The sequence below is a fragment of the Mobula hypostoma genome, chromosome 9, assembly GCF_963921235.1.
Source record: "Mobula hypostoma chromosome 9, sMobHyp1.1, whole genome shotgun sequence".
In the NCBI taxonomy this organism is placed as follows: domain Eukaryota; kingdom Metazoa; phylum Chordata; class Chondrichthyes; order Myliobatiformes; family Myliobatidae; genus Mobula; species Mobula hypostoma.
The window spans coordinates 128533899-128555714 of record NC_086105.1 but is presented as its reverse complement, the minus strand read 5'-3'; the positions used below and the strand labels follow the sequence as shown (position 1 = coordinate 128555714).

Sequence of the window (21816 nt, the reverse complement as noted above, 5' to 3'; positions counted from 1 at the left end):
TACTTGTAGGCAATTACAGGAAAAGTAAAGAAATACAATGGAATCTACAAAAGCATATATGACTGACAAACAACCAATGTGCAAAAGAAGACAAACGGTTCAACATAACATGAGGACAGGAGTTGTAAAGAATCCTTGAAAGTGAGCCTGTACATTGTAGAATCAATTCAGAGTTGTGACTTAAGTTATCCACACCAGTTCAGGAGCCTGATAGTTGTAAGGAAATAGGGTACTAATCCATTCTTGTGAAAATGATCTACAAACAGGAGAGGCCACTCTATGGAACTGGAATGTTTACTGGGGACATCTGAAATGTAGCCACAGATTGCCCAATGTGCTGGACTTCCTGTTGTCAGCGTAGTCTCACAGAGTAGATTCCCAAACATGCTGTTAGTGGCCCTATCTCTTACAGCTGTGCAAATCTTCAGTTACAAAATGCTCATTGATCAGCTTTCCAACAAACAGTGGAACTGACAGGCAGCACTGGTTAATTGTGTACAGGCCAGGGAGTAGAATATCTTGTATCAAAAGCTTTTCAGAGAAACTTCCACTTATCACATAAGAACCATACGGCACTTCCCGAGGACTCAGTAAGGCTCGGTAGGCAGTAAATAAACTTCCTCTGAGTTTCATGTGACCTATCTTAATTGTGAAGCTTAAAAAAGACAAAGTGCACACGGGGGGCTGGGTGGGTGGTGGTGGGATTGGGGACTTCACAGAGCAACTCTTGCCAGAGGTGTCAGGTATTTATACCCATTCTTCAACAAAAGATCAATAAAAATAGAAAACAGACCAAACAGTTTCATAAACGTAAGAGATCACAAGAGATTCTGCAGTTGCTGGAAACCCAGGACAACACACAGGAACAGCAAGTCAGGCAGCATCTACCGAAAGGAATAAAGAGTCAATGGTCCAAGACCCTTCATCGGTACGGGAAAGGAAGGGAAGAGAAATCAGAATCAGGTGGGGAGATGGGAAGGAGTACACGCTGGCGGGTGACAGCTGAGAACAGGTGAGGGGAAATCTTCAATCAAAAGTTTGACTTTTTAAATAATGGAACATTGATTTTAAGTGCTACATTTTTTATTAACCAGAAAGTTTATTAAATAAAATACAATATTAAAATATTCAAGTACAAAAAGCATCGATTCAATATTTTAGCACTTCCCCCAACCAACCTAAAAGGTGTATGATATTTCTCATTCATTTTGTGCTATTAATTCTTCAAAAGTTTCTGAGAAAGTTCCAAGGGTTTCAGTTTCTGTCTTTAAAATATTGCACCCAAAAATCAATGAAACCTAAGGATTTTTTTCTGAAACATTTCAAATTGCCTATCCAGCAGAGTGTACCATACAGAAAATAAAGGTGTAGTACTGTTTCAACTGATTTGACAAAAAAAGTTCCAAGTTAAGATCAAGCTTCCAAAATTCATATTTTTTTTCTATTTTGTAATTGCTTTATTGCATCACACAATTAATGTAAATTTCATCTATTGCTTTCAAAGCATAAAAGGAAAGAAATCCAAGGGAATTCTCTTGAGGCAACACGAACATCATATGCTACATAAACAAGTCCTTAATAATGTCGGTCTATTAAAGGCTGTTTAATGGCATAGCAGAGTCTACTGATTCAAATTTTATGGCAGAATCTTGCAAATAAGGGATCAGCAGACCTGATTAAAAAATGTCAAAGGAATATTTCAGAGATAATCCCATTATCTTATGTACATGACTCCAATGACTATACAAAATACACTTTGAGGGATGATTCTAATATGATAAATGGATTATAACATACAGATAAGTTCACAGAACATATGAAAGCAGCAAAAATGTACATCTCATTAGCATTTACAGACATAAATATATTAAACACCTTGGTTATTTAGATTCAAAGACTGGTATCAGCATTCTTAAAACTTGGCTTTAAATGTCTTTTGTATTAAGGTAGCATTGACCCAATCATTTTTATACTTCACTATTCTTTCAGTTTAATACTTCTCCCCCCTAATACTCACAGCAAGTATTTATAGATCAGCAAAGCACCTGACTGTTGAAGCTGGAATTTCCAAAGGGCTATTTTAAATAGAGTTCCTGATGTTATTATCAAAATAACTAGAAACCTATTTGAAATACTTTTTTTGTCAGATTATTGTTGTTTTTACAAGTCTACTACAATAATTAAATAAGTTAATAACTTTTCTTTAAGACAACAATTTTGTATTCAAAGGCTGTGGTAACAGAAGGTATGGAAGATTCTATTAAATTCCTTCCGCTCTGAACATCATCTCCTATTTTTGGCTTGTACTGCCTTGTCTGTATACGATGAGTGAATGAACTCCCAAATCTGTTTGGCATTGTTAGCATTCCCCAAGATGTCAGCTAATTGCTCCTGAGAGAGCTTTACGAGCTCAGCAATGTTCTTTACGCGATTCATCAGTGCCCGGCAGTTTTTAGAACTCACTCCAGGCATTTTCATCAGGAAATCTTGTGGACCTGGATTGTATCGGTCTGACTCAGAAACAACTTCAGAATCGGCTGTGACAGCCATGGCAGTGGCTGCATCAGGCTCCAGTCGGTTCTGTTTCAGCTCCTCAAACAGCTCAGCAGAAACGTATGGGGAGGGGCACCAGATAATTCGCAGCTTGGGGAAGTGTAGAGTCAATAGGGTGAGCTTAGAGGTAATGTCATTAATGGAAATCTCCTGGTGGGCCGATCCTCGGAAGTTCAGGGTGAAAGGCTTATTGGGGTCAAACTCAATCAACAGGACAGGCCGCTTGTAGTATCGTGACATGGAGGTGCACTGAGTGTAAAGGCGGCCGTTGTTCAGAGAGCCAATCAGATCACTCACGCTCTTGCGCTCAACACAAATGTCAGGAGTCAGGATGTAATCGCCAACTTCCAAGGTGACCGGCTCAACGTCAATGCCCCGCCGATGTATCAGGGAAGGCAGCTCACTGCGGAATTCCCGTAAATCCACTATAATGCGATGTTGCTCTTTCTTCTGAGCCTGGCCCCCTGAACAAAGGCAAAGTAGGCACGTGGTTAAAATAAAATACATCGTGGCTTTAAAAAAATCTTTAATTGCCATACGAAAATCTAAACATTTAGATTTTTTTCCCTTAAATATTATGCAATTACTATTGCTACGTAGAATATTAAGAAGAAATCAGGCAATGCACTTCCATATAATTCTTATCAATAAACTGGTAGATTTTCCTTTCATTTTTCCTCCTCTCTTCGGAGTAGAGGTTGTGACATTTCCACCAGAAGCATTATTCAGATCTACAACAAATATAGAAAATAGAGAGCCTGTTCAGTTTAAACCAACCAGCCTTCCGCGTGTCTCTTTCAGCAGGTGAGAGGCCATCATCTCGAGCAAGATCTGAGTTGAAGTCATTCCTTCCTTCCCTCTCCTCAGGGATTACCATTACAGCCTTCTCCCTAAAAATGGTCAGGGTTGAAATTGATAACAGTTAAATGTTCTTTATTAAGACTCTTTATTTAAGGCTTTTATCTTGCACTGATTGCAGTGATCAATTGGAACCTGGGCAGATTCAAACAGCACTTTTTTCCCCAATGTGAACAATATTATAATAATAATGAATAAAAATGTTGAATGATAGAGGCTTTTAAAATATATTCTAATATTATAGACAAGTAGATTACAAATGTACTAAATAAAGAACAATAGCCGCCTTTACACAGTGCATTTCCTTTTCCATAGTGAATACTGAAGCAAAGTATTCATTAAGTACCTCTGCTATCTCCTCCAGTTCCATACACACTTTTCCACTGTCACACTTGATTAGTCCTATTCTCTCACATCTTATCCTCTTGCTCTTCACATACTTGTAGAATGTCTTCGGGTTTTCCTTAATCCTGCTCGCCAAGGCCTTCTCAGGGCTCCTTCTGGCTCTCCTAATTTCATTCTTAAGCTCCTTCCTGCTAGCCTTATAATTTTCTAGATCTCTATCATTACCTAGCTTTTTTAAACTTTTGGAAGCTTTTCTTTTCTTCTTGACTAGATTTCCAACATCCTTTGTACACCACAGTTCCTGTACCCTACCATCTTTCCCATCTCATTGGAACGTACCCGTGCAGAACGCCATGCAAATATCTCCTGAACATTTGCCACATTTCTGCCATACCTTGAGAACATCTGTTCCCAATTTATGCTTCTGAGAACACTTGTTCCCAAGTTCCTCCCTGATAGCTTCATATTTCCCCTTACTCCAATTAAACGCTTTCCTAACTTGTCTGTTTCTATCCCTCTCCAATGCTATGGTAAAGGAGATAGAATTGTGATCACTATCTCCAAAATGCTCTCCTACTGACAGACCTGACACCTGACCAGGTTCATTTCCCAGTACCAGATCAAGTACAGTAAGTAAATATTCAGCACAGCATTGTGGGTCGAAGGGCCTGTATTGTGCTAAAGATTTTCTATGTTTGTATGAAATCCTGCAGGGGAAAATAGTGTATCGATGCATTAGGCTGAGAGATGTATAGCGTCACCTAGACAGCAGGTAGTAGAAGAGATCCTGCCTTACACTTTGTTCAAGAGCATAAACTTATAGTTAAGGAGAATAGCTTTCTAACTTTTTATTGCAGTTGTATGCAATTTTCCCAGCTGTAGGATGATTGAATTTGACTACTCATTTCATCTGGATAGCTTCAGGAGCATTTGTTGACATATTTCCCAAACCATCAGAATAATTTTTACTCTGACAATCTTTTATTCTCGATTTTTGGCAATTGCTTACCTAGGTTCTTGGATCCTACATCAGAAACCCTCTCACAAAAATCTAGGGCAAGTCAGTCATCATCACCACCTTAGCGAGTACAATTTTACAAAGTGTTTCATCTACAGCATCAGCCCCACTGAAGCACTTTTTCTATTTACCTTATCAAATTTTCAAAGGCTGTCTTCTCCTTTCTCAGATTGGTCAGGTATCGCTGCTCTTCCGTTGAGCCTCCATATATGAGGAAATAAACTCTAGAATAAAGAAATTAAATGGAGCATCAGTCCTTCGGGCAACACACATATAATGATTCATGTTGAAACATGTGCAGGGCTGCTGCTTAGGTTATAAAAGTAGGCAGAATATTTAAGTGAAATTGGTTTGTAGCTCCCTTTGACTCAGCTGTGTAATTCCCAATACAATTGTTCAGTTTGCTTCATTAATGTTCAACAAAATTGAAATGAAGACTCTGGTGGAAAATAATTTATCACCAGGATAAGGAAAGAAAAATGTTTTTTCAATTTATTAACTTGAAGGAAAACTAGTGGGGAGGAGGAAATGTGCAGAAAGAAACAAATATTCTAAAAAGCAGCATCGTTATATATGGTTTGGTAGAAGACTAAAATATACTCATTAGCTCCTCCCAGTCATCTTCACTCAACCATGTGTGTTATTTTCTTCCCTTTTAAGGCAATCATCACAGTTACTCCACCTGATGCAGGTTTTGCACTCTACATACTGTGGAAAGAAACATTCTGCCCTTGGAACATAAAACAGTACAAAAAGTACAATATGAACACTGTCCACCAAGATAGCAGGAGCTCAATGGTCAACTGGAAGGCATGGAAGGAAAATGGGTGCCAAATAAATACCAAGTTAAGTTTAAAAAAAATAAAAACCTTGCTTTACATTTTCTCCCCTCCATGGTAGAGCATTTCAGAGCAAATCGGAGATTAATGGGCGCAACCAGAACTACAAAAATGAAGAAGTCAATCTGGATCATTGGCACCGACTGGAACTGGAGCTCTGAATTGATGCATAATATTTGGAAATGACCTGATTCATAAATTCCAGGGAAGCAAGTCTTTGACATCAAGTAATCTGTACTTTTTACTAAAATGTTTACATTTTCCATTAAAACTGTGAGCTACTGTAGAGGCATTATCCTGACAATATGTATTTATAGACATGAAATAGCTCTAGCACAGTTAGCTATATAATCTGCAATTCTCTGTGCTTGTGTGCTCTGACAATTACAAATGCACAAGTTATTTCTGCACAGCAAATAATGCCCAAGTTAACCCAAAGAGCTTTTACTTTGCCTCTTCATGGCTTCCAGTTAATTAGACTACAAGTTAATAAACCTGAAGGACAGGGCAACAAGAGAACATGGAATAGCACAGCACAAGATCAGGCCCTTTGACACCAATGGTCCAGCTAACTAATCCCTTCTGCCTACACAATCTCCATATCCTTGTCTGTCCTGTGCATTCATATACACGTCTAACAGCCTCTTCAATACCTCTTATATTTGCCTCCACCAACACCCCCCCCCCCGCCACCGCCCAGGCTGTATATTCTTCATGTAAAAAACTTGAACCTCAGCTTCAGTTCCAAGCTATCTTGTAGCAAGATCAATGCTTCCTCCATCCTTTCTGTTAATTCCTCATTACTAGTGTTCAGGAACCCAATCTGGAATTTGGATCAAGTGAAGATCCTGAAATCTCTCTGAAGTCTTTATATGCAGCTCACCCAGGTGGGCACAGTATATTGAAGATCATCAACTGGTATTCTTTCTTTCTATTCCATCTTAGAGTCTCAGAAATTGGAAAAGGTCACAATGGCCAATGTTCCACTTAAATAGGGTTGCCTTGGACAGAAATGTGGAGACGGCTGATTTGACTTTCGTAACATACAAAGATTCCTGGCACATTTTTATCAGAGTGTATAAATAATACACCTTGAGATTTGTTTGCTTACAGGCAGCCACAAAGCAAGAAACTCAAATAACCCAATTTAAAAAATGACTATAACCCCCGTGCTGAGAGAGAGAAAAAAAACACACACCATGTAAACAATAGGAGCAAACAAGAGCATTCCGAATTAGACTGAGTCCTTAGATCCACCCCCTGGAGTAGACCTAAGCCACAATCTCAGTTCATCATATTAGTGGGGCAAAAACGTTTGTGAAACTCACAGAGACGACAGCTGCTGGGGCAGTTTACAGCCTTGGTGCCCCAGCATTGCATGAGAGAGAGCAAAATCAGCCTGACCCTTGCCTTGGGCTTGACACTTGGGCTTTCCAGTCTATCTGGACCAGCGTTTAGACTGTCCAAGCTCTGGGTAGTGCCGTGCTCTCGGACCCGGATCCCAGCGCAGTGACACGCTTGGGTCACACAGCTCTAAACTGTCCTCGATCTCACCAAATCGGCTTGGTGCTTGGAGCAATCCAGCCTTGCACCTAGATTAGGCATGTGGCATCGAAACTCTTCTGCATCGACTCCTCTCTAAATCGTTCACTCCAATAGCCACAGCGATAACAAATCCATCTGCGACCCCATCTTGAACACTTTGTGCTTTGGCTTTGCGATACACCAGCATAGCTCATCCTTCGAATTAGCTTCATCTCTGCTTGCTTCTTCATTGTTTGTGGTGATAGATGACCACAATTTACTTCAGAAAAGTTATTATTAGTAATGTTAGCAATTAGTAATGTCTTCTGAACGAGTAAGCTGTTGCACAACTTCAGTAGCATCATCTTAAACTAGATCACATCAGTTCCTTGCAAATGAAGATTGATTTCATTAAACTTTGTGAGTAATTCTGACAAATAAGCCATGTCATACCTAATATTCTTGAGTTGAATACTGAATAAAACAATTGAGTCTTCAAAGAATTTTATCAGTTTCAAAAAGCACATAAAAGCATTTCAGGCAATTTCCTTTTGAGAGCCATCTGACTTCTTTGTGCAACTGCAAGCATTCAAACTTCATCATTCTCAAAACAAAACTCCTGAGTAGTCCAAGAATTGAGAGCATGGGACTTGATTTTATTTACTGCTGTGATAACAGTATTTAATGATTTGTGCGGCTGATCACTTAGGTTTTTTTGCGACAAGATGTTGCCTGTGAATTACAAAGTGAATGGTAAATGTGTTAAGTACAGATTTTTTCAAGAAATAAAAATCCCATGATGACATCCTGTCATTGATGGTGACCCATCTGTTGCATAAGCAAGAATGTTGGTGAGCAGAATGTTCTTTTCTTTGAAATATTGACTCCCTCTTCATATCTGTTTCCAGTCCCCTTGCAAATAGTAACTCTTGAATCATGCTTTCATCTTTTATGAAGCAAACATAATCAAGAAGCAAAAGTTTGATGCCTGGCAAAGTTAACTGCAAATTCTGGTTTCCTAAGTATTTTGCACAATGTATCATCCACATTCTGAGACATTTCATTTATTTGTCTTTGAACAGAGTTCTCACTGAGCAGAATCACTTTAATACTTTGGTCTGGTGACTTACGCAAAACTGTACTCAAAACCTTCCTTACTACTGGCAGAATCAGTTTTTCTACAATTGTATGGTAGTTTCCATATTTAGCAATGACAAATGAAGTCTGTACAGTAAACTGTCACTGTTTTGTTGTGAAGTATCTTGTTTCTGGAAGTTTTCATGAAGTGATGGAAAATAAGCCAAGTTCTTGTTCACTTTATCAGAGTATTATCTTCAATTGATCAAGGAGCTTGGACAGTTTCATTGCCTCATTTGAAAAAAAAGCTTTTTCATACAATAGACACATTGGCTGCTGTTGTTTGCTTGATGCTGGTATAAATTCATATTTCAGATACTCCACACCAAACTGTCTACACTTCTTTTTGTTTGGTCTTCTCCTGCCATTTTTAGTATGGATTAATGACCATGGTCAATCGTCTATTGTCTAACCTCGAGTGCTGCTCTAGGAAAGTTATGACATCATCATAGTTCAGGTAAAATCTGACTCTCAACCTGAAGGAATATAAAGTAGGACAGTGATACCTCGTTTGGGCCATGGGCTAGAGAAAGTCAGTCAAGACCATTTGAAAGGCAGATTCTGAACTTTACCCAATTGAACATGGGAATTGTACTAGCTAACACTGTAGTACAGTAGTGAATGGCAATAATACACAAGCTGGGCCCAGAAATAACACAATTTCTACAGTCCAAGTTTCTCATGGTATGCCATATACAGAAGTGTCCCATTGCTTTTCAACAACTATAACGCACTATCTAAATAAGCAATATCTAAGAGAACGACGGATTAGCAAGAGATGAGGTGACTACATGATCATTGTAATCAAGGACAGGAAACTCTGGCAAGCCATCATCTAAGAAGGAACAGCAACTTTCGAAGCCAGCAGATGTGCAAAATTAGAAGAAAAGAGAAGAAAATGGAAAGACAGGCCGCAACAACCAAAGCCCGATCTGCCATCTGGAACTACCTGTCCTGAATGCGGAAGAACTTTCAAAGCCAAGATTGGACTCATAAGCCATTTGAGAGCCCATAAGTAGATCAACAGAACGAAGACCATCATCCTTGACCTCGAGGGATAGCCATGATGACGAATCAACTATGAGACACTGAATAGCAAATGCTTATAATAAGTAATTAGTTTCTCAAATTAAGCCTGTAATCTCTCAGCTGCTGCTCTTGCTACCAAGTGCTCCCCACCTCCCCACCGCTCCCGGGGGTGTGGGGGGGGGTGATATCTCCCGCTTTGGAAATCACTGCTCTAGATACAAACTAACTATAAAGCTGCAAACACGAGGAAATCTGCAGATGCTGGAAATTCAAGCAACACACATAAAAGTTGCTGGTGAATTCAGCAGGCCAGGCAGCATCTCTAGGAAGAGGTACAGTCGACGTTTTGGGCCGAGACCCTTCGTCAGGACTAACTGAAAGAAGAGCTAGTAAGAGATTTGAGATCTTTCCTCTTCTAGAGATGCTGCCTGGCCTGTTGCGTTCACCAGCAACTTTTATGTGTGTTGCTATAAAGCTGCAACATAACTTCCCAACTCTTAATTCATTTCCTCAACTAATAAAGACAAGCATGCTTTCTTTAACACTTTATCAAGCTGCATAGCTACTTTTAGGAAGCTGTGGACTTGGATCCCACAATACCTCTGCACATCAACATTGCTAAGAATCTTGTCAATAACAATATATTGTCTCTATATTTGATCTCACCAAATGCAATACTTTATATTTGTCTGGTTTAAACTCCATCTGCCATTTTTCCAAATGAACTATGTCCTGCTGTATCCTTGCCAATCTTCTATGCTACCCACCACACCACCAATCTTTGTTTCAAATGCAAAATTACTAATCCACCCATCTCTGTTTTCATCCAGCCAGTCCCAGCTACCTCCTAACTTATATAGGCTAGCCAATTCTGAATCCCCCATAATTGGGAATAGTTTGAGAAAAAGTGTTGATTCTTTATATGAATATTTCATGCCCAAAGAAAACTATATACTTATTACTATTTATTTCAGGCAAAAGGTTATCCTAATGTGATGAGTAATCATCCAACTAGCTGTGCATTTGCAAATTCTATCTTTTCACACTGTGAATTGACAATTACAGTATCTGAAAAAAAATGACCATGAACGCACTGGCATATTACAGTAATCTATCTGGTTCAATGATTTCAGTTAATAAGTTCTGCGTAGAACAGTACAGCATAATACAGGCACTTAGGCTCACAATATTGTGCTGACCTTTTAACCTACTCCAAGATCAATCTAATCCTTCCATCCCACATAGCTCTTCACTTTTCTTTCATCATGTGTCTCTTTAAGTCTCTTAAATATCCCTAATGTATCTGCCCCTATCAGTACCCTCTGGCAGTACATTCCATGCACTTAGCACTCTGTGTGTAAAAAAACCTACCTCTGACATTCCCCCTATACCTTCCTTCAATCACCTTAAAAGTATGAACTCTTGTATTAGCCATTGCCTGGGGAAAAAGGCGCTCGCTGCCCATTCTGTCCATGCCTCTTATCATCTTATACAACTTTATTAAGTTGCCTGTCATCCTGCTCCGTTCCCAAGAGAAAAGCCCTACCTTTCTTCAAAAGACATGCTCTCTAGTCCAGGTAGCATCCTGGCCGATCTCCTCTCTAAAGCTTTGACGTCCTTCCTATAATGAGGCAATCAGAACTGAGCACAATTCTCCAATTGTGGTCTACCAAAGTTTTATAGAGTTGGAACATTAACTAGCTCTTGAACTCAATGCCCCAACTAATGAAGGCCAACACACCACACTCCTTCCTAACCAGCCCATTGACTTGTGTGGCAACTTTGAGGGATCTATGGATGAACACCACGAGATCTCTCTGTTCCTCCACACTGCTAAGAATCCTGCCATTAACTTTGTACTCTGTTCAAGTATGACCTTCCAAAGGATATCACTTCATATTTTTCTGGATTGAACTCCTCCTGCCATTTGTCAGGCCAGCAGTGCATCCTACGACCCATTGTAACCTATGACAGCCTTCTTCATTATCCACAACAACACTAACTTTTGTGTCATCTACAAACGCCCTTCCACTCCCTCATCTAAGTCATTTATAACAATCATAAAAAGAACATCATCTGAGAATACCTCAGAGCTTTAAAGACAATACTCTAAAAGTATTGTAAAGCAGGCAAGGAGGAGTGAATTTGAGCAGACACATCCTGCAATCAGCAATAAGTGATCATGTAATAATTGAAACTCAAAATAAAAACAGACATTGAAGGTTTGAAATAAAGTAACAAAAATGTTAGAAACACTCTGTATGTCAGGCAGAATCTGTGGAAAGAGAATCAGAATTAAACCTTCAGGTCAAAGCCCCTTCATCAGAATTGTTGCAGAGAGAAAATAAATTTGTTTAATCTTGCAGAGGAAACAAGGGTGAAATGGATAAGACAAAGGACGTCTCTTCTGAAGGCCAAGGCCAGAGTTGCCATTATGATCCACTGTACAAGAAGCAGACTGTTAGATTAATAGTTGAGAGTCAGTAAGCCAATGAACGAAAAGTCATGTAAAAAGCGCAAAATGCAGGTTAGAGCCTAACAGATCAAAGAGTGTTTATGGAGTGATAGGGGTTGAGTTAATATTACAACAGAACCCATCAGCTCTGCTCTTAATACAGAGAAAACAAGTTACTTGAAACTTTTGAATATGATAGCACATTATGAAGGCTGCAACGTGACAAGATGGAAACACAGTTACATTAGCTCTGCTGGAACAGTGCAGGAAACCACAGACAGATAAGCAAAAATGGAGTGAGCTGGAAAATTAAAGTGACAGACAACTAGAAGCTCAATGTTAACCCCGTGGACTAAACAAACGTGCAATGGAAAGTCAACCATTAGAAGAAGCCACAAGCAAGCCAGTTCTGCTATGAAGTTATTCATCAGTAATTAATTTTTGTCTTTCCCTCCACAGACACTGCCTGATGTCCTGCACATTTTCAGCATTCTTCCTCTGGGTTCAGGTCTCAGGAACAGCTCTGACCTGTGTTTTTATATGTCACATTGTTTTGTTTTCTCTCTACCTGCCCTCTTTAATCTACTAACCTGATAGTCCATAAACAATGGGAAAGCTTGAGAATGCCACCAACCTCAGATTATCTTCCAAAATTAAATTTGCTTGGAACTCCAGTGGATATCAGACTAACACTGCAACAATTATGGCACCAAACCTGGAGCTGCAGGTTGAGGGATCATATCCAAGAAATCTTCACTCTTCCTCACATGGTTTAGTAATAACTCCAGCTCACAAATGTAGTTGATTCTTAATTTTTTTTAAGTGCCATTAGATTATTTGATTATAGAAAAAAACTTAAAAATGCAACAGCAATTAGTGGTGAGCAATGAGCATTACCAGCATCCCCTTTCCTCTGAGAACAAACAAGCACCAGTTTCACGTTTAAGAAGACTGAACATCAGGAACATAATTACCTCAGTGGCTTGCCTGTCCTGCTTGCCCTGAATATCTCAAGCTGACGAACGAATGACAGTTCTGCATCATACAGTATAACATAACGGGGTTCGATTTCATGTAGTACACGTGACAGACTATATGGATCATTACAGCCATGTAAGGGATGGAGGATAATGAGTGGCTCCTTTAGGATTCCATAGCAGGCATCTGTTGGCAGGTTCAACACCATACCATCAACTTCTGTTTCTTCACTGCTATGTTCCATACTAACACTTCCATAATCTTCTTTCTCCTTCTCTTCCGTAGAATCCTCCTTAATTTCTCTTCCAACCATTTGAGTCAGTGTTAGTTCTGGTTTCTTTTTTTTGACAGCCTCTGTTTTTGCCTTCTTCAGTTTAGGGCCATTTCCAGACTTCGGTCGTGCCTTGGATTTGCCAGGCTTATTTTTTACAGTGACTGTCTTTAAATACTCAGCCTTCTCATTCTTCCCAAACGTTTTATTATAGAGTTTCATTAAAAGGGCCTCGGCTCCAATGGTGATGTATTCCTTCAACTGTGCGCAGGTCTGATCATCGCTGGCACAGATCAGTACATGACCTACAGGCAAGCAAGAGAAAAGACTACAGTAGTCATACAAACTATAGCATGCCTTCACCTGTTATTTTGATTTCTATATTAATCCTATATTTTACATTCAGTTTTCTTGCTATCTGTTCAAATTTCACATTCCATTAATTTTCACTTTTCCTTATTTTGCTGTAGTTTTTGAGTTATGTCAGGATTTACAACATCCAGGCCATTTCATCTATTTTATACTCTGATGATAATGGTCTTTTTAATTGCCTTCATTTTAAACTGTGAAATGTAAACTTCTCCAGGCAGTAAAAGGCACCACAAATGTATGGCGTTGATTTTATAAAGACTGATGACCAAATAATTGCCCTCATCTGTATTTATTTCTAGTTTGTATTGCTTCAGTGTTTTTATATCAATTCTTTCACTCTTCTGTTTCTAAAGCAAGTATGTTTTAAAGGCTCAATACCTGACTGAAAACCAAAGTGCATATACAGCATCAGCAGTAAAGCCTAAACATTTATATTCAATTTATATTCAGCTTCTACATAAGCTAACTTGCTGGATTCAGGTACAGTAAATGGCACAATTTATTTCTCTTTTAGAGCGTTAATCATTCTTACTATCATGGAGTGTCCATAGACATAATAGAATGGTTTTATTTGTAAACCACATAGCTTGGACCAAATTAGCACCATGCCAGTCCGAGAGAATGGGTTGTGCATATTTATGCAGGAATTGTTGGCATCCTGTAGCAGCAGGCTTTAGAAAACAAAAACTGCCTGGATCTCACAAGCAATAAAATGGAATATCTTTTTTCTATATACGTATGTACTCTACTCATAAATTACTTATCCTTGGAACAAATTCAATATTCAACAACATTTCATGGACAATTACCAATGTACCCCAGTCCTAGTTGTCTGCTAAAACCCTCCCAAAACCTTAAAGCTTTTCATGTAGAAACCTGTACCATCTAGACTTGTCCTTCTCATGGGATTCACACAATCACTACCTATACATACATTCTGAAGATAGGCAAATAAAAAGAAGGCATTCAATTCTTCTAGCTTTTTATCCAGCTCACCAGAGTCAGTCAGTTCTTCACTGGGTTCATTTTCCCTTTTTATCTCTGTTAACACTTCACTCAATGCTTCCCACTTTGGATTTGGCTCCAGGACAAGTTCCTTCTTTTCCTCTAAAGAAAGTAAAAGGCAGATATTTAAAAAGCATTTTTCACAACCTAAGTTCAACACAACCAGAGTACCTTCAATGTTCAAAGTAAATTTATTATCGAAGTATGTACAGTATATGTCACCATATACAACCCTGAGATTATTTTTTTTGCAGGCATTCACAGTAAATATAAGAAACACAATAGAATCAATTAAAGATCACACTCAATAGGCTAGACAAACAACCATTATGCAAAAGATACCAAACTGTGCAAACACAAAAATAATAAATAAATAAGCAGTAACTATCGAGAACATGAGATGAAGAGTCCTTGAAAGTCAGTCCATAGGTCGTTGGAACAGTTCAGTGATGGGGTGAGTGAAGTTATCCCTTTTGATCAAGAGCTTGATGGTTGAGGCGTAATAACCGTACCTAAAACTGATGGGTGTAGGTCCTAAGGCTCCTGTATCTCCTTCCTGATGGCAGCAATGAGAAGAGAGGATGGCCTGGATGGTGAGAGTCCTTGATGATAGATACTGCTTTCCTGTGACAGCACTACATGCAGATGTGCTCAATGGTGGGGAGGCTTTACACATGATACTGAGCCAAATCCACTCCTTTCTGTAGGATTTTCTGTTCAAGGGCATCGATGTTTCCATATCAAGCTGTGATGCAACTATCTCCACCTCACATTCACAGAAGTTTGTCACAGTTTTAGATGCTATGCTGAATCTTTGCAAACTTTTAAGAAAATAGAGGTGCTGTTGTACTTTCTTCATAATGGCATGTACATGCTAGTTTCAGGGACAGATCCTCTGAAATAATAACACCCAGGAATTTGAAGTTGCTGACCCTTTCCACCTCTGATCCCTCGATGAGGACTGGCTCATGTTCCTCCTTTTTTTTTGGCATGTGCGTGCATGCGTGTGATGATGTCTTTTTCAAGCCTTTACAAGGTGTGGAGCGAGAGAGAGACTGTGTGGAGCGCCACTCCTCACACAGACATTTTCACAGTAGTTTTCCAGTTTATTTTACGAGGTCGAGTTGCGATCTCGACACTCAACCCGGCACAGATGGAAAGCATACTCGGGAGCGGCCCTGACTGGATTCGAATCTGGGAATCTCCGTTCTGGGGTCCGGCCCTCATGGACCTCCTGAGGTGAATAATCAAATCCTTGGTCTTGCTGACGTTGAGTGAGAGGTTGTTGTTGTGGCCAGATTTTCAATCTCTTTCTGATATGTTGATTTGTCACCACCTTTGATTCGGCCAACGACAGTGGTGTCATCAGCAAACTTAAATATGGCATTGGAGCTGTGCTTAGCCTCACATTCGTGCAGAAAGCGAATAGAGCAGAGGGCTAAGCACACAACCTTGTAGCACACCTGTGCTGATGAGAAATTGTGAAGGAGATGCTGCCAATCAGGAATATCTGAAGACTGCAAGTAAGGAAATCAAGGATCCAAGATCTTGAAGCTTATTGATTAGTTTTGAGGCAATGATAGTATTGAATGCCAAGCTGCAGTTGATAAAGAGCATCTGATATATGTGTCTTTGTTGTCCAGATGTTCTAGGATTGAGTGAAGAGGCAATGAAATAGCATTAGTTGTGGACCTGTTGTCCTGGTAGGAAAATTGGAGTGGATCCAAGTTGTTTCTCAAGCAGGAGATATGTTTCATCACCAACCTCTCAAAGCAGTTCATCACTGGATGTAAGTGCTACTGGATGATAGTCATTGAGGCAGATCACCACGTTCTTCTTAGGCGCCGGTATAGTTGAAGTCACCTTGAAGCAGATGGATATCTCAGACTGCCAAAGCGAGAGGTTTAAAGATATCGGTGAACACTCCAGCAAGTTGATCAGCACAGGTCTTCAGTACTCGGCCAGACACCCCGTCTGGGGCAGATGCCTTCTGTGGGTTCACTTTCCTGAAGGATACTCTCACATCAGCCTCAGAAACTGAAATCACAGACTTCTCGGGATCTACAGGAGTTTGGGAAGGTTCCCCTATGTTTTGACTGTCAAAGCAAGTACAAAAGGCATTGAGCTCATCTGGGAGTGAAGCCTTGTTATCACCAATGTGGCTTGTTTTCACTTTGTAAGAGGAGATAGCATACAAACCCTGACATAGCTGTTGAATATCCTTGAGTAAAACTTGAGATTCAAGTTTTGCCTGGAATTGCCGCTTTGAACATGAAATGGCTTTCTGGAGATCATACCTGGATGACTTATATTTTTCTTGATTGCCAGACCTGAATGCCATTGAGCTGGGTCTCAGCAGGGGTTCATCCACAGCTTCCGGCTGGCTGAGGAAGACTCTAAGTGATTTTATGGGGACACAATATGACTTGTTTTTTATAAAGTCCATGTCAACCGTGGTGTACTCGTCCAGATCCTCTGATGAGTCTTTGAACACGGCACAGTCCACCAACTCGAAGCCATCCTGTAGTTACTCCTTTGCCAGCTGTGAACACCTTTTTGTGGTCCTTATCTCTGGAGCCTTGCTTTTTAGCCTCTGCCGGTATGCAGATAGGAGGAGGAGACCCAAGTGATCAGAGTTCCCAAAATGCAGTAATTTCCGTTCCCAGAAATAGAACAGTAGTCATTCCTAATTGCAGTATAGCAGTAGTCGAGTGTGTTAGGTCCCCTGCTGCTGCAAGTTATACGTTGATGATAATTGGACAGAGATCTCTTCAAACAGGCCTGATTGAAGTCCTCCACAATGATTGGAAAGGTGTTGGGGTAGTCTGTTTCTTGCCTTCTCCCAACCAGCAGTCCAGTCCATTCTGTGTATCAAGAAACCCTTGGGTCTTACCAATATACCTGGCATGTCTGGAAAGCACCATGTCTCTGTGAAGCAGAGAACACAGCAATTCCCCATTTCCCTCCGATACAGCAAACTTTTCCTTAGATCCTCAGTATTGTTCTTCAGTGACTGTACATCTGCTAACAAAATGCTGGGTAGATGAAATTTCATACCCCGGCATTTTAGCCTGGCTTGGAGTCCTTCCTTTCTCCCTCTCTACCGGTCGTGGTGATGTATCTTCATCTGCTTAAAGGTGCCGTACCTGAATGCTTGAGGGTTAAGATTGTGAAGTCGCTAGTTCACAAAGACAGTTCAAAAGTACCATATGAGAGGCTACAGACTGCAGTGAGAGTAATTTACTAGAAATATATTTAGAAATTTTGTAAGCTGCTTGCAACACATTGCCATTTGTGGGGTATATGCTAATTGAATTGTATATGTCATGTAATAATGACAAGATAATCTGATTCTTTCCAAGTAATTTTAAGAAGGGATAAAACATGAGCAACGACATAGAGGACTCCATGTTGTTCTCCAAAATAATGCCATTGAACATTTCATATCTACCTGAGAGAGTAAGTTGGACCAGGTTTAACAACCTAATTGAAAGATGATTATTTTATTCATTTGGAACAGCACAGGACACTAGTAAAGATTGTTGTACTAAAGACTATGAATTGGGATTTGAATCCACTGTTTCAGAGGCAAAAAGTGGTACCAACATAATTATCTGAGCATAATAGGTGTATAGAGTCATCAGCTACTTGAACTTTTATTTCAGCCATTAAGTAAGAGAAATGCAACCTGAACCTCTGTGCTCATTTAACTTACACAGGTACTTGCATACCATCCATACTGATTATTTTGTTACAGTACACTGAGGGAGTTATAGAGTAAAACAAGGTAAGGTAGTGTAATTCAGTCCTGAGGAAAAAACTCCCAAAACTGGGTGTGTTTCCTTTGGATCAGATGAGGTTAAGAGGGGATATGATTGCTGGTGCAGACTGTAGGAAACTTTTCCGCATTTCAGAGGTAGATAAAACTGGAGGACGTAGACTGATGATGGGGGGAGGGGGAGAGGGGAGAGGGGAGATATAGATTGGACTTGGAGGAGAAACTCTCCCCCACCCCCAGAGAGCAGCAAGTATCCCGAGAGGGACTTCCCAGAGAGTGAGGCAGGGTTGCTGACAACATTTAAGTAGTGACTAGGTAAGCACTCGAATTGCTTAGGTGTAGGCAATAGGCCAAGACTGGATTATGGGATTAATGTAGATGGGTGCCCATTGGTTAGCATGGACATGATGAGCCAAACAGACTGTTTCTCCGCTGTGAGACTAAATCTTCTCACATAGGGTGGTGAATCTCTGCAATTCTCTACTCCAGGGGGCAGTAGAGGCAACATTAACAAAGGATTTGAAGTGCAAGTTGTTAATTTGTTTAAAGATAATTGTGTGCTGTGTGCAATTGGCACAGAAGAGGCTGCAGCCACAATCATATTGAATGGGCAGGCAGCCTGGAGGAGATAGCTTACTCCCACTTCTATTTTTCTGCCTGGTTTGTGTGCAGGTGCATTATCTTGATCCTCACATGGTGCCTTGCTTTCCGTCAGGCTCTTCTGTGGATTATTATCTAATGCTGAGTTATGAACTATGGCCAAGCACATGTTTGAGCCTTTGCTAGATACGTGGCACTCAGCAGCATATGGTCGATTTGTTAGTGTAGTGGCACTATTGCCCTGGCCACAGCACATAAAAGCTCCTCTGGGGAGAGAGAAAGAAAGGATTTCTCACTTTCCACAGGTCAGATTTTACTAATTTCAACAATAAAAAGTTAATTCTGGAAACATATACAAGCAGTCAAAAGAGTGCCAATTCAGTGCAGTCCTTAATGCAGCAGATCAGCAAGTTACACACCTGCCTGGTCTCTTTCTTTTGCTTCAGATTTTGACACACTCTTTGAGATTTTGAGCTTTGCCTCAGGAAGTTCATAAACTCTGGCACGAGCATTCACAAACATTGTGTTACTGGCATCCAGGAATAACCACCCTGTAAACACAAAATAACAGATATTGAAAAGCCGCAAATTCTGTCTAACTAAAATCAAAGCAGAAAATGCTGGAAATGCTCAACATTTGTGTGCCATCTGTGGAGAGAGAAACAGAGTTAACATTTCAGGTTAATAATCTTTCATAGATCAGATCATAATGAAAGGTTATCAAACTGAAATGCTTTTACCTCCACAAATGCTGCACCTTAACCAACATTTTCAGTTTTTGTGCTTCATACTCTGCCAAAGGCTATCAGACAGTGCAGCCTTTTACACAGCCATCTCCTTCCAGCTACAACTAGGGACTTCGGCAACAGCCACTAAAATGCCATCTGGTCCTGCATAAAATATGGTGCTGGTAGCAATAGGGATAGATGCAGTAGTATAGCAGCAAAATATTCAAATAATACATTAATTATAGCAATATGTCTTCCCCAGGGTATTTCCCATATTAGCTACAGCACTGCAAATGCAAATTAAGCTGTTTTTCTTAAGGTAAAGTTTTATTTCTGCCAAGTTCAGCCTTTGATCTAATTTTCACAATATTCAATGTTTTCATTTAATAAATTTTAAAATGTTCAGGTCAGCAAAACTCTCTCAAAGTATTTGACATGACTAAAATATAACTTCAAAAACAGTGAGATGATCTGTCTGCCAGTGCTGTGCTAATATCAGTTATTATCACCTCTAATTCCCATCACAACTATGGCAGCTGGGAGAAGGAGGAGCTAATGAAAAATTATTTCTGATCTGATTTTCAGATGTCTCCTCTCTTAATCCTCTGTGAACTGATTTGTCCAAAATGCATTTTGAACTAGCTAGTTTTTTTCCACTTCTACTGAGAATAGCGTTTTTTTTAAATTTTCAGATTTTACTTAAACTCATTTTGATCTGGTGAAGTGTCCTGGACCTGATATTGTAACAGTTTCTCCTTCCACAAATACTGCCTGATTGCAGAATGTTTTTGAAAGTTTTTTTTAAAATTTAGTTTTCTGGCATCTTTTTGTTTCAGATTTTCATTTCCTATCCAATTGTTGCATGGTTAATTCCAGGTTAAGTGAAAGCACCAGACAAACTACTGGAGGAACTTAACATGTCAAGCAATATCTGTGGAGGCAAAAGGGTAATCAATGTTTTGGTCAAAACTCAGAAGTCCTCATGCAGGGCCTCGACCAGAAATGCACACTGATATAACAAACTGAAATGCTAACACCGCACCCTATACTGAAATGGCCATTTTAATCAAACACCAAATTCTAGATGATTCTGAATGTGGTACAAAGCACTCCTCACCCTCATCTCAATTTATCTGTTGCTTTCACTCAACTGAAGAGGTAATTCTCTGCTGCGGCAGCAGATTGTCCGATGATGCTCATGACACCAGTACATTGTAAATCAGTGAAGATGAATGGATGAGAAGTAGGTAAGGGACTGCTCTATTTTGATACAATTGTGGGAAGATGATGCACTGAAGTTGTGGACTTGAGTTAATTTTGTTTTCAAACATGGTTAAAAATACCCAGCAATGTTCAAATAATAAAGGTAAAACAACTTTCGGTTCATAATTGACATGAATAATTTTTGGGCTAAAGGTTTAATTTGCTTATCAGATGTAGCCAGCCTCTTTAAGTGTGTCCATTCAGAATAAGCTGATCAGAATACCAGATACAAACAGAATTATTTTCCTCTATCCTTATTCTGACTGTGGTAGACTGCATGCTTTTGTCACTAACTTCCCGTTCATTTTTCAGAGATTACTGCTTACACAAGGAGGCTGACGGGGGACTTCGTACCATAAGGCAGAATTAAGGCATTTGGCCCATGAAGTCTTCTCCACCATTCCATCATGGCTGATTTATCATCCCTCTCAACCCTACTCTCCTGTCTTCTCCCTTTAACTTTTGTCATCTTCATCAATCATCAACCTATCAACCTCTGTGTTCAATGTACCCAATGACTTAGCTTTCACCACCATCTGTGGTAATAAATTCCACAGAAGCAGTTCCTTCTAGCTCAGAAATTCCTCCTCATCTCTTTTCTAAAGGGATATCTTTGAATTCTGAGGCTGTGACCTTGGGTCCTTGTCTCTCCCACTACATCTTTTCTACATCCACTCTATTTAGACCTATCAATATCTGATAGGTTTCAATGAGATCCCCTCATTATTCTCCAATCTTCAAAGTACAGGCCCATGGCCATCAGGTGCTCTTCATATGTTAACACGAGTGTAGAGAGAGTGCAACAGCCAGCTGAGCACTTGATTTGGGATATCCACAGTGATGAGGGAAGGACTCAAGGCTGCATCAGTTAGTTCCTCTCTGTGCATGAGATGCCTTTGGTGGCCACAAGAAGAGGAAGGATGAGCTCTGCTTCACATCCTTCCACTTTATCTGGAACCTCAGCAGTGATGGAAGGACTTGTGACTGCATCAGCGATCTCTCGTGTAAGGTAGGGTGTGTCCCTCCTCTTCCCGTGGTCACCAATGGCCTCTACGTCTAGGTT

General features: G+C 39.9%; 1 protein-coding gene across 1 annotated transcript in view; it reads right to left on the bottom strand.

The window, feature by feature from the left end:
• Positions 1-584: 584 nt before the first annotated feature.
• The window catches only part of ercc4 (excision repair cross-complementation group 4), a 43536-nt gene continuing 22304 nt past the window's right edge, over positions 585-21816 (bottom strand). Inside the window, exons 6-11 of the mRNA XM_063057464.1 lie at positions 19182-19313; positions 14376-14486; positions 12733-13312; positions 4906-4998; positions 3331-3443; positions 585-3017 (exon numbers count right to left, since the gene is read on the bottom strand). Coding sequence (XP_062913534.1) covers positions 2284-3017; positions 3331-3443; positions 4906-4998; positions 12733-13312; positions 14376-14486; positions 19182-19313 — 1763 coding nt within the window. The 3' untranslated portion in view covers positions 585-2283. The remainder of the gene's footprint in view (positions 3018-3330; positions 3444-4905; positions 4999-12732; positions 13313-14375; positions 14487-19181; positions 19314-21816) is intronic.